Source organism: Elaeis guineensis, chromosome 2 (assembly GCF_000442705.2).
Source record: "Elaeis guineensis isolate ETL-2024a chromosome 2, EG11, whole genome shotgun sequence".
NCBI lineage: Eukaryota > Viridiplantae > Streptophyta > Magnoliopsida > Arecales > Arecaceae > Elaeis > Elaeis guineensis.
Genome location: NC_025994.2, coordinates 123,866,139 through 123,877,798, shown reverse-complemented (window position 1 = coordinate 123,877,798; position 11,660 = coordinate 123,866,139). Strand labels below are relative to the sequence as shown.

At 50.2% G+C, this 11,660-nt stretch overlaps 1 protein-coding gene across 1 annotated transcript; it reads right to left on the bottom strand.

Moving 5' to 3' along the window:
• Window positions 1–8,070: 8,070 nt before the first annotated feature.
• On the bottom strand, window positions 8,071–11,147 carry LOC105059793 (protein REVERSION-TO-ETHYLENE SENSITIVITY1). Its single transcript, XM_073253179.1, has 3 exons — window positions 10,944–11,147; window positions 9,151–9,527; window positions 8,071–8,611 (listed from the first exon to the last, which is right to left on the bottom strand). Exons 2-3 carry the CDS (start codon window positions 9,484–9,486, stop codon window positions 8,192–8,194), a joined length of 756 nt encoding a protein of 251 aa, XP_073109280.1. The 5' UTR covers window positions 9,487–9,527; window positions 10,944–11,147; the 3' UTR covers window positions 8,071–8,191.
• Window positions 11,148–11,660: the final 513 nt, after the last annotated feature.

Here is an 11,660-nt window from a genome sequence, read left to right as displayed (position 1 = left end):
GGAGTTTCTCCGGAGTACGACTTGGAGCTGCTAGGCCCTTCTGACCGGGCCAGCACTCCCCCTCCCGGTCGCTTTTGTTTGTACCAGAAAGCATTCCGTGCCGGACTCCGACTTCCGCTTCCTTCCTTTGTCGTTTTGCCTTTCTTTCCTTGGCCTTCCTGGCTTTGTAGTGTGTATATCGGAAACGGAACGAAAAGAGCATTTTGTGTTACCTCGTCCACGCGTTGCACTAAATCGCCGTCCGCCGAACTTTTCTTGTCGTTTGACTTGTCTGATGTAGACGTTGTTAGGGGGCGCCCGGTCGTCGATGCGTTAGCTCGCCCTTCTCGTCGTACATGGCCGCGAGCCTGAGCTTGGCCGTCCGGACTCCGCATTATTTTGGGGATGTCGTTGTCTTCCTAACCGGTGTCGAAAGTCTTTTTAGCGGCCGGAGGTGTTCGGTAGGAACTTTCCGTTTCAGTTGGGACGAAGTCCTTTAGGTCTTTTGGTGTGGTTCATCCTTCATCCGTTCCCGCCGTAGTTCGTCATCCTTCCTTTTTAATTTTCCTCCTCTTCTCGGAGTGAAGGCCTTCTCCCGCTTTTCGCGGGGTTGCATAGGAGTGAGGAGGTGCCAATGAGGGGCTTTTTCTTTTCACCCGATCTTGTTGGGCGGCCAGGCTTCGCCACCACCAGCTCTTGCTGCAGATATCGTGGGTGGAACCCGGCTCCCGTAGGAGCCCGGGTGGAATCTTCCTTGGCGTCGTGGATGGAGCCCGGCTCCCGTAGGAACCCGGGCGGAGTCTTCCTTGGCGTCGTGGATGGAATTCGACTCCCGTAGGAGTCCGGGTGAAGCCTTCCTTGGCATCGTGGATGGAACCCGGCTCCCGTAGGAGTCCGGGTGAAGTCTTCCTTGGCATCGTGGACGGAATCCGGCTCCCGTAGGAGTCCGGACGGAGTCTTCCTTGGCGTCGTGGACGGAACCCGGCTCCCGTAGGAGTCCGGGTGAAGTCTTCCTTGGCGTCGTGGACGGAACCCGGCTCCCGTAGGAGTCCGGGTGAAGTCTTCCTTGATGTCGTGGACGGAACCCGGCTCCCGTAGGAGTCTGGGCGGAGTCTTCCTTGGCGTCGTGGACGGAACCCGGCTCCCGTAGGAGTCCGGGTGAAGTCTTCCTTGGCGTCGTGGACGGAACCCGGCTCCCGTAGGAGTCCGGGTGAAGTCTTCCTTGGCATCGTGGATGGAACCCGACTCCCGTAGCAGTCCGGGTGAAGCCTTCCTTGGCGTCGTGGACGGAACCCGGCTCCCGTAGGAGTCTGGGTGAAGTCTTCCTTGACGTCGTGGACGGAACCCGGCTTCCGTAGGAGTCCGGGTGAAGTCTTCCTTGGCGCCGTGGATGGAACCCGACTCCCGTAGGAGTCCGGGTGAAGTCTTCCTTGGCGTCGTGGATGGAACCCGGCTCCCGTAGGAGTCCGGGTGCAGTCTTTCTTGGCGTCGTGGATGGAACCCGGCTCCCGTAGGAGTCCGGACGGAGTCTTCCTTGGCGTCGTGGACGGAATCCGACTCCCGTTGGAGTCCGGGTGAAGTCTTCCTTGGCATCGTGGATGGAATCCGGCTCCCGTAGGAGTCCGGATGAAGTCTTCCTTGGCGTCGTGGACGGAACCCGGCTCCCGTAGGAGTCCGAGTGAAGTCTTCCTTGGCGTCGTGGATGGAACCCAGCTCCCGTAGGAGTCCGGACGGAGTCTTCCTTGGCATCGTGGACGGAACCCGGCTCCCGTAGGAGTCCGGATGAAGTCTTCCTTGGCGTCGTGGACGGAACCCGGCTCCCGTAGGAGTCCGGATGAAGTCTTCCTTGGCATCGTGGACGGAACCCGGCTCCCGTAGGAGTCCGGGTGAAGTCTTCCTTGACGTTGTGGATGGAACCCGACTCCCGTAGGAGTCCGGGCGGAGTCTTCCTTGGCGTCGTGGACGGAATCCGGCTCCCGTAGGAGTCTGGGTGAAGTCTTCCTTGGCGTCGTGGACGGAACCCGGCTCCCGTAGGAGTTCAGGTGAAATCTTCCTTGGCGTCGTGGACGGAATCCGGCTCCCGAAGGAGTCCGGATGGAGTCTTCCTTGGCGTCGCGGACGGAACCCGGCTCCCGTAGGAGTCCGGGCCTTCCACTTTGCTCGAGCCAGGGCGAGGTTCTCCTCCCATTCCTGGCTTGGCTGTGGGGGCGCGTTAGGGCGCTGTAAGGCCTTTCCCCCCATCCGGTCTAAAAGAACCGGGCCTTCGACTTAGCTCATGTCAGGACGAGGTTCTCCTCCTGTTCCTGACATGGCTGTGGGGGCACATTAGGGCGTTGTAAGACCTCTCCCCCCATCCGGTCTAAAAGAACCGGGCCTTCGACTTAGCTCATATCAGGACGAGGTTCTCCTCCTGTTCCTGACATGGCTGTGGGGGCACATTAGGGCGTTGTAAGGCCTCTCCCCCCATCCGGTCTAAAAGAACCGGGCCTTCGACTTTGCTCATGTCAGGACGAGGTTCTCCTCCTGTTCCTAACAAGGCTGTGGGGGCACATTAGGGCATTGTAAGGCCTCTCCCCCCATCCGGTCTAAAAGAATCGGGCCTTTGACTTTGCTCATGTCAGGACGAGGTTCTCCTCCTGTTCCCGACATGGCTGTGGGGGCACATTAAGGTATTGTAAGGCCTCTCCCCCTATCCGGTCTAAAAGAACCGGGCCTTTGATTTTGCTCATGTCAGGACGAGGTTCTCCTCCTGTTCCTGACATGGCTGTGGGGGCACATTAGGGCGTTGTAAGGCCTCTCCCCCCATCCGGTCTAAAAGAACCGGGCCTTTGACTTTGCTCATGTCAGGACGTGGTTCTCCTCCTGTTCCTGACATGGCTTTGTTTTTGGAGGGGTCATATCCAGTCATAATAAATTCATGCCAGATGGGAAAAGTACGTTAAGTAGAAAGAAATTTAGTTTCAAGGTGAAATCGTAAGTGATACATTTATAGGTTTTTCGAGCTCCACGGTCGCGGGTGGCCCGCTCCTCCTTGAGGCCCTCCGGTGATGGAGTCGATGGTCCCGATGGGAGGCCGGTCCTCGGGTTGCTCCTCCCTTCTTGGCGGTTCAGGCTGCGGAAGGGCTCTCGGCCGGTCTCCTCTACCCTCAGGCCTGCGGCGGATGAACCTGTCGAGTCCACCTCGCCGAATGAGCTCCTCGATCTCGTCCTGGAGCTGGATGCATTCCTCTGTGTCGTGGCCGTGGTCGCGGTGGTAGAGGCAGAATTTGTTGGGGTTGCGCTTCCCGGGGTGTGTGCGCATCCTCTCCGGCCTAGGGAGCTGCTCCCTGACCTCCATCAATACCTGGGCCTTCGAGGCGTTGAGGGGGGCGTAGTTGTGGAATCTCTCTGGTGGGGAACCCCGCCAAACCCCGCGATCCGGGCTTCTCTGCCTGCGCGCCCGGGGTGGAGTATGGGCGCGCTTATGCCCGGGAGGAGATCGAGAGTGCAGCCGGGCTTCCTTTGGCCTTTTTTCAATTGCGGGCTTACTCGAGTCTCCCGCTTGCCGCTCTCTCGCCGTCTCTTCATCCTTCATTTTGAAGGCTTCTTCCGCTCGGGCGTATCCTTCAGCCCGAGCCAGCAAATCAGCAAAATCCCTGGGATACTTCTTCTCCAGGGAGAACAAAAGGTCATTCTTCTGAAGGCCGCCTTTCAGGGGGGCCATGGCGACTGATTGGTCCAAGTTCCGGACCTCCAGCACCGCGACGTTGAAGCGGTTGATGTAGGCCTGTATGGACTCCCCTTCCCTCTGCTTGATGTTGATGAGGGACTCCGAATCCTTCCGGGGGCGCCGGCTGCTGACAAAATGGGCCACAAATTGGTGGCTCATTTGGTCGAAAGAAAAGATGGTACACGATTTTAAAGTCGAGTACCAGTTCCTCGCCGCTCCCTTCAAGGTAGACGAAAAAGCCCGGTACAAGATGGCATCAGGAGCACCGTGAAGCAGCATCATCGTCCGGAAGGCCTCCAGATGATCAACCGGGTCCGAAGTCCCGTCGTAGCTTTCGAACTGGGGAAGCTTGAAGTTTGGCGTGATCAATTCCTGCATGATCATTTGGGAGAAGGGAGGGTCAGTACAAATATCCTCACCATAAGCGGGGGGCGCATGGCGGAGTTCTTCAATCCGTCGGTTCATCTCCTGGAGCCTCCGGTCCAGGAAATCCTCTCGACTTCGAGTCTCGAGGGTCCTCTGGCAGAACGGGGGCAGGGATCTTCCAGGGGTGGAGTCGTGGTCCGATTGAGGGCTCTCTACCCTCGGGTTTGTTTTCCCAGGAAGGACGGGGCGGCTGGCCCAGGTGGCCCGCCCCGCCGCCGGGTTCTGGCATTCCGGGGATGCCCTTTTCGGGTGCGCCGACACCTGCGGCTGCTGCTGCTGCATTGCTTGCACAGCTTCGACGAGGCCTCTGACCTGCTGTGCCAGCAAGTCAAACTGCTCCGTGCCGACCGCCGCCGCCGGAGGAGGAGGAGGAGGTTGAGAAACAGGAGGGGAGGTCGGAGCCTGAGATCTGGCCGCGGAGGCCGTGGACCGTCGCGTGGACGCCTTGCATGGAGGCATCGAGTATGGATCCCGCGGGGGGAAACAAGGAGTGGGTGTCAGAGGAGACGATCGGAGGCGGCTCCGTTGAACACTCCTTTAAGAACAAGGGTACTGCGAAGACACAGGCCCTTCCTCTAGCGCCAATCCTGTTGGTGCAAAAATCCGCTTGTGTCGGAGAAGCTGGAGTTGGGAAAGTCGCAGTCGCCGTCGGGACCTGCAAAGGAAGTCTAAACCGGAGGTGGGGTTGCTCCGACAAGACCCTCCGACGCTCAAGTCAGTTCTCTGCCTCAACAAGAATGGAGCGCTCGAACGGAGAATTTAGCAGAGTTTTTAGATAAAAAGACGAGAGCTTAGATCATAACGTATCTGGGATTCCCCTTTTTATAGGCGGAGGGTGCCACAGACTGATAGCGACGTTCGTAACCGTCAGGTAGTGGGCCGCCCATAGTCAGGCAGAATTTATTGCGAAGGGTAGTGGAGCGGAATCGTGGCTATTGCCGTAGCTCACCACGTGGAATCAGTTGCGAGGAGTGGAGCAGCGTCCATTATCGTGACTTGCCAGCGGATGAGAGAATCGCGTGATATCCATCGCAGGAGGTGGAGCAGGATCGTGGCCGTTATGTTGGCCTGCCAGGGAGTAGTGGAGCTGTGCGGAATCCATTGTAGGAAGTGGAGCAGAGCTGCGACTGTTACTGCGGCCTGTTAGGGAGTGATGGAGCTGCGCGAAATCCACCGCAGGAAGTGGAGCAGGATCGTGGCCGTTAAAACAGCCTGTCAGGGAGTGCAGATCCATCGGCTGAAGCTCGACAGTGGTCGGAGCTGATGACGGAGTTCGGCTCCCGTAGGAGTCCGGGCGGAGTCCTCTGCAACTAAAGTCAGGTGGAAAGTCCGGCTCCCGTGGGAGCCCGGACGGATCTTACCGGCAATCGGAGTCAGCGACGGAGCCCGGCTCTTGTGGGAGTCCGGGCGGAGTCCCCCTTGCGGTTGAAGTTGTCGTCGGAGTCCGGCTCTCGTAGGAGTCCGGACGAAGTCTATCTGCAGTTGTTGGAGTCGAGGACGAAGCCCGGCTCCCGTAGGAGTCCGGGCGGAGTCTTCCTGCAATTAAAGTCAAAGGCGAGGTCCGACTCCCGTAGGAGTCCGGACGGGGCTTACCAGCAGTTGATGTTGAGGATGGAGCCCGGCTCCAGTAGGAGTCCGGGCGGAGTCAACTTGAGGTCGAAGTTGTCGGTGGAGTCCGACTCCCGTAGGAGTCCGGACGAAGTCTGTCTGCAGCCGTTGGAGTCGAGGATGAAGCCCGGCTCCCGTAGGAGTCCGGGCGGAGCCTTCCTGCAATTGAAGTTAAAAGCGAAGTCCGGCTCCCGTAGGAGTCCGGACGGGGCTTACCGGTAGCGGATGTTGAGGACGGAGCCCGGCTCCCGTGGGAGTCCGGGCGGAGTCAACTTGAGGTCGAAGTTGTCGGCGGAGTCCGGCTCCCGTAGGAGTCCGGACGAAGTCTATCTGCAGTTGTTGGAGTCGAGGGTGAAGCCCGGCTCCCGTAGAAGTCCGGGCGGAGTCTTCCTGCAATTAAAGTTAAAAGCGAAGTCCGGCTCCCGTAGGAGTCCGGACGGGGCTTACCAGCAGTTGATGTTGAGGACGGAGCCCGGCTCCAGTAGAAGTCCGGGCGGAGTCAACTTGAGGTCGAAGTTGTCGGCGGAGTCCGGCTCCCGTAGGAGTCCGAACGAAGTCTGTCTGCAGCCGTTGGAGTCGAGGACGAAGTTCGGCTCCCGTAGGAGTCCGGGCGGAGCCTTCCTGCAATTAAAGTTAAAGACGAAGTCCGACTCCCGTAGGAGTCCGGACGGGGCTTACCAGCAGTTGATATTGATGACGGAGCCCGGCTCCCGTAGGAGTCCGGGCGGAGCTGTCATGTAGTCGATTCTGCTGAGGACTTCGGCTGTGGATATTTTATACCCAACAGGATTCATAAATTCAAGTTAAATTTGATCCAAAATTCTAAATAGTTTGAGATTGACAACCTATTCGAAATTATTTTGAATCATGTTCGAATTGGATTCGAATTGACCCATATTTGGATTAGATCCCTAAAATTCACTTTTACTGAGACTCTCTCTCCTTCATGGTCGGCCAACATCAGGTGAGATGCTGGTTATTGCCGTCCCACATGGGATGTGGGCGTAAGTGCATATAGGCACCTAGTTAGGTGCCAATCTTTTCTCCCTTGGGGCTCATTCTTTGATAAGATATGGATTAATTGAAAGCTTGTTTGAATTAAGAATCTTAGTCTTATGGGCCATGAAAAATCATCTATAAATAGAGAGGTCCTCTAATTATCATGGCATAACAATTGGATTATGTGCTAAGAAGAGAAAAAGAAAGAGAGGAGGTGTGAAGGAAGAGAAGGCGTCATCCTTCCTCTTGGCGTGTCATCTCCTTGGGCATCCCATCTTCTCCTTGCCGTGGAGTATCTTTGGGCATCCCCTCTTACTGGTGTGAGACGTCACACCAGAGATTCTCTCCCCTCCTTTTGATGGCTTGTGAAGGTGATTTAATCCGAAACTTCATTCCGATTTTCTACGAAATTTGACGTACGCACAAAATAGAAGATTTATACATTCAAACCTACATGAGACTCGAAATTCAGAATCTTTAAGATTTGATCCATATTTCACTGCATATCAGATAAAAATTTAATCTTCATTAAGTAATTTTTTTGATAGAAACATGCTTTTATTCCCTTCAAAAGCAAGCGAGATGGGCATAGGTCTGGGAGAAAATTTCACTCATTTTTTGACAAAATGCAATAGCAGACAATAATCTGCAAATCTGACGGCCCGAATATATAGAAAAAGATTTTCTTCTGCTATGATACCGAAAGCTGTGAGCAAGGATTAAAGAAACAGATAAAATCTGGGTAGTTTAACACTCCTATTAGCATTTTTAAAAAAGGATTAAAGAAACAGACAGCAGCTGGATTAATAAGATATAACATCCAAGAAGGATCTGGATTTTCTTTTACTTTTTTTTTTGTGGTGAATAGGAGGCAAAAAAAATGCCATCTAGGATTTTCTCGAGGAATTATAATAAGAGAATGTATAAAAGTAGAGAAGGCAAATGAACCACAGAATAGTAAGTGCCAGGCTATCAGATAAAACAGCAAGAAAGAATCCGGGACGAGTAGGGAATACACCCAAAAAAATAGTACGGATCCGGAAATCCAACACCAAATATGACGCACTCGGTAAGTCCATGCTAGCTTATAGCGACTCCTAGAATGGTGATCGTAAGACAATCATATAGGAAGAAGCATGACAGGATCAAAGCAACAAACAGCTTACAAAATAAAAAAAGACAAAAAGAAATTACTCCTCATACCAGCACACTGAAGAATAAGAAATATTATATATATATATATATATATGTGAGAGACTTCAAAATAAACAATCTAAAATATGATAATGTTTATAAGTGAATTGGAAAAAAAAAACCATCTGTCTCAAAAGTCTTAAGCACTGCAATGCTAGGATAATATGTGCTGGTTGGCAACTGTTTTAAGATATATAGAAAACAAGTGTAACGAAAATGTTCGGAACAATTGTTCATAATCCATGTCACTCTTCCCACGCTAAAAATGCCAGGGAATCACTCTATCAAACTCCTCGTACAGTATATTCCAAAAAGAAACCAGCCAACTAATAGAGATGAGAAAACAGCCATTCCAATGAGAAATGGCCAACCAGCCATCAATATCCCAATGCATAATACCGAAACAAAGGGGAAGAAGGAACGGAAAACTGACATGCCATCCACCCATTTCCCTCTCCACAGGATTAGAGCAGCCAAGTTTACGACGTTCCACCTCAGACGCCCATTATAAGCAAGCCTGTTCAGGCAGTTGGCCACAAACGAGTGGCAGTTGCAGGTGAAGAGGTTGTAGTACTTGTGCTGGAAATACTGCATGCTCGAGTGCAATGCATCATCCCATGAGATTGCTGTCCCACGTTCTACATGCCTGTAATTCTGCTCACATGTATGCCCCGCTAGATTGGGAGGAAAGCAGCACTGTCCAATGGTTCCAACAAAGATCAAAGGTTAGTCAAGGTCTCCTTTATTTTGCACATAGATATAAACTCGAAACCTAAGTTCATCTTAATCATTTTGTTGCTTTCTTCCTGCAGAAATCCAGTGGTGTAATATTGTAATGCATGTCCGTTAGATACAAATGCCAACCAATCTATAACTACTTGGGGCAGGCTATAGCTAATGACTCAGATGTGCCAATTGTTGGTGCCACGGGCTGCAGCTCATCCAAGGAGCTTGAATCCATCAGTGCTCACAGACATTAGTTGATTTATTTCGTTCTCCTTGCACCTTGAAAAACCACGGATTACAACGAACTGATATGCTACAGTGCCAGAAGAAAATATAGAATAAAGAGAATGAATTAAATTATAATTGACAGTTTGATTTAAAAGATTTTGGAGAATATATATAGACAACTTAATCTCATAATTTGTGATGATTCATGAACACAAGAAAAAGAAAAGAAAAGAAAAAAGAAAGAAAGAAAAGGACTGTGAAACTTTGGAACTCTACTGCACCTGTTTTCTGTCTAGTTGAAGGTATCTGGCAACTGCTCCATATGCAAAATTATCTATGCTAACAAAGTTTGAACCAGCAAAATCCAGCACCGCCCCATCCTCCCGGCAAATTCCAACATGACCAATATATGGAGCCAACCATGAAACTATTGGAAGAGGAGTCCAGACGATGCAGCAAGGAAACCTTGCCCTCTTTGGATCCACTTCACCCAGCGGCCACAGATCATGCAATCTTTGATTAGAACTAGCATCTTCACTATCAACAGCAGCTTCAAGCTCCATCGGAACTGTTTTCGGAGACATGCGTCCTTCACCAGATGGTCGAAACATAGCCATATAAAGCTAAAACCCCATGTGACATTCAATCAACTCATGTTCTGCATTGGCATATGTAGAAAAATGCTTAATTTTTTCTTCAAAATGAGAATGGCACCTAAAAGAATTAAAGGAGTAGGTTGCACGACTACAGAATAACTGATCGGTGAACATTCGAATTCCATTGGACTTTTTCATGCATTCCTGCTTTGTCTCAGATGATCTTTTTCAGGAGGTAAAGCCTCAACTGAGAAGCATTTAATGATAATTTAATGTAAATAGAATAGAGTCAAAAATGACTCTCGATGGCAACATAACCCGAGAGTGACACGCAAACTTACATGTTCAAAATATTCTCTGACACTAAGTTTCAAAAAGAAGATTTTCAATTTTCCTTTCTTAACTACCATCTAACCATATAATCAGTTACTTCTAGTCAAGTGCATAATGCAGTAGATAGCAGTGTGATCCCATATTCCCACTATCTGCTGTCACAGTTATACTTTTTGTTTTGCTATGTTTTGCCGCCCATTGTCAAAATGATCTTCAATTTATTTGGAACAAAAAGGCAGATGATATTTGTTTTAGGCTCAAGTTAAAAAAATACTGACAACTAACCTAAGGACTAAATCCTCAGTGTATACCTTCAAGATCCATCCTCCTGCCGTGCAATCAAAGACAATCTCACATGCTGAATTTTGCTATAATTCCATAGCAACAACAAAGCTGAACTCAACATTGTTCATGCTTACCATGGTCAACCACTAGCTATCTAAGAGTAAGCTTACAGGAAGCGCTATTGCGTTAAGCATTTCAACCTGGCAAAATTGGCTGCCCCATGACATGACAAGCATCTACGTAAGTTCACGATTAGATATTAGATTCATTATTTGTGAGATGTACTATGTAGACTTAACCAACTTAAGATTTTGAGCAGAAACAATGAATCGACGAGGCATGATTTCTAATGCCCATCCTGGCTACGTGGGAAAATCTAGCCATAGTTCAGAAAATTATTACCGGCCTATAATTTAAAAACATTAAAAGCCACAGATTATTGACCAATAGGAGATCCTGATCCTTAAAAAAATTGTTTTCATATATCCTAAACATCTTCTCTAATCCAATACACTCGAGCCGCGTATTCCTTCTTGCCAATTTTTCTTTGTAGTCTTTGTAGAAATATAAATCAAAACTTTGATGGGCATGAAATCCCTCATACTAATAAAATTCCCCAAAACAAGTCAAATCCCCAATCCGCATGATCCAAACACCCTTTAACCCCTAGGGCATAAAAAAAACCAAAATAACAAACAAAAGAACATCACACCTAACCCAAAGGAAAAAAAAAAACCCTCCAAAGCTAAGCAAGAAGAAGATCGATCTTGAAGCATCAATATGAATCAAATTCGAAAGTAAAATACAACAGATACATACCAAATCTTAACCGAAGTTAAGGAGATTGGACAAGAGCTGACCTTTTTTTTTTTGGATCAAGAAGAAGATTTTGAGGGCAGATTACGGCTCCTGCGTGATTCTTGGACGAGGATAAATGATTTAAATACCAGCATCCGATCTGAGGGAAGGGAGAAGGTAAGGAAGGTAGCTTGCAGGAGAAGAAGACAGCGATAAAAAGTAGCGGAGAAAGAGATAGGGGGAAGGGGGGTGGGGGCGGTCGTTGGTTATAAAGGAGTATGGGGAACATGCATGAACCCGGACAGAGCAGATCTTCCCCCAAAGTTCAAAAACCAGTAGTTTTTTCATTGGTTTAACTCCACCATCAAGTGATTTTGCAATATTTTATTCCAACGGCTCCTCCCCGTGGACTGGAGGGGGTCCCAGGGAAATTTTTATGCGGAGAGAAACAAGATCTGCCGTCCCCGTGGGTGGTGGTGTCGAGAATCGAGCGGCAGCTTTCCGGGGGGATTGGACTCTTTTCATCCGTCGTATCCTTCGCGCGAATCCACCGTTGGATAGTGCTACGTTTTCCTTGACAAATGTGCAGCGGATCCACGGAAACATTCGGAATGCTTTGAGAGCTGTGTACGTTAAGATCCGACGGTCAATGTCTCGAAAGAAAATCAATCATTCTTTCGGGCGATATATACAACCCGAATCCCCTGGGAATGCCCGATCCTGTTGCAGTCGTGGTACCCTGCGGCGTTGTTTAAGTGCAAAATGTAGACGCGTTGCTA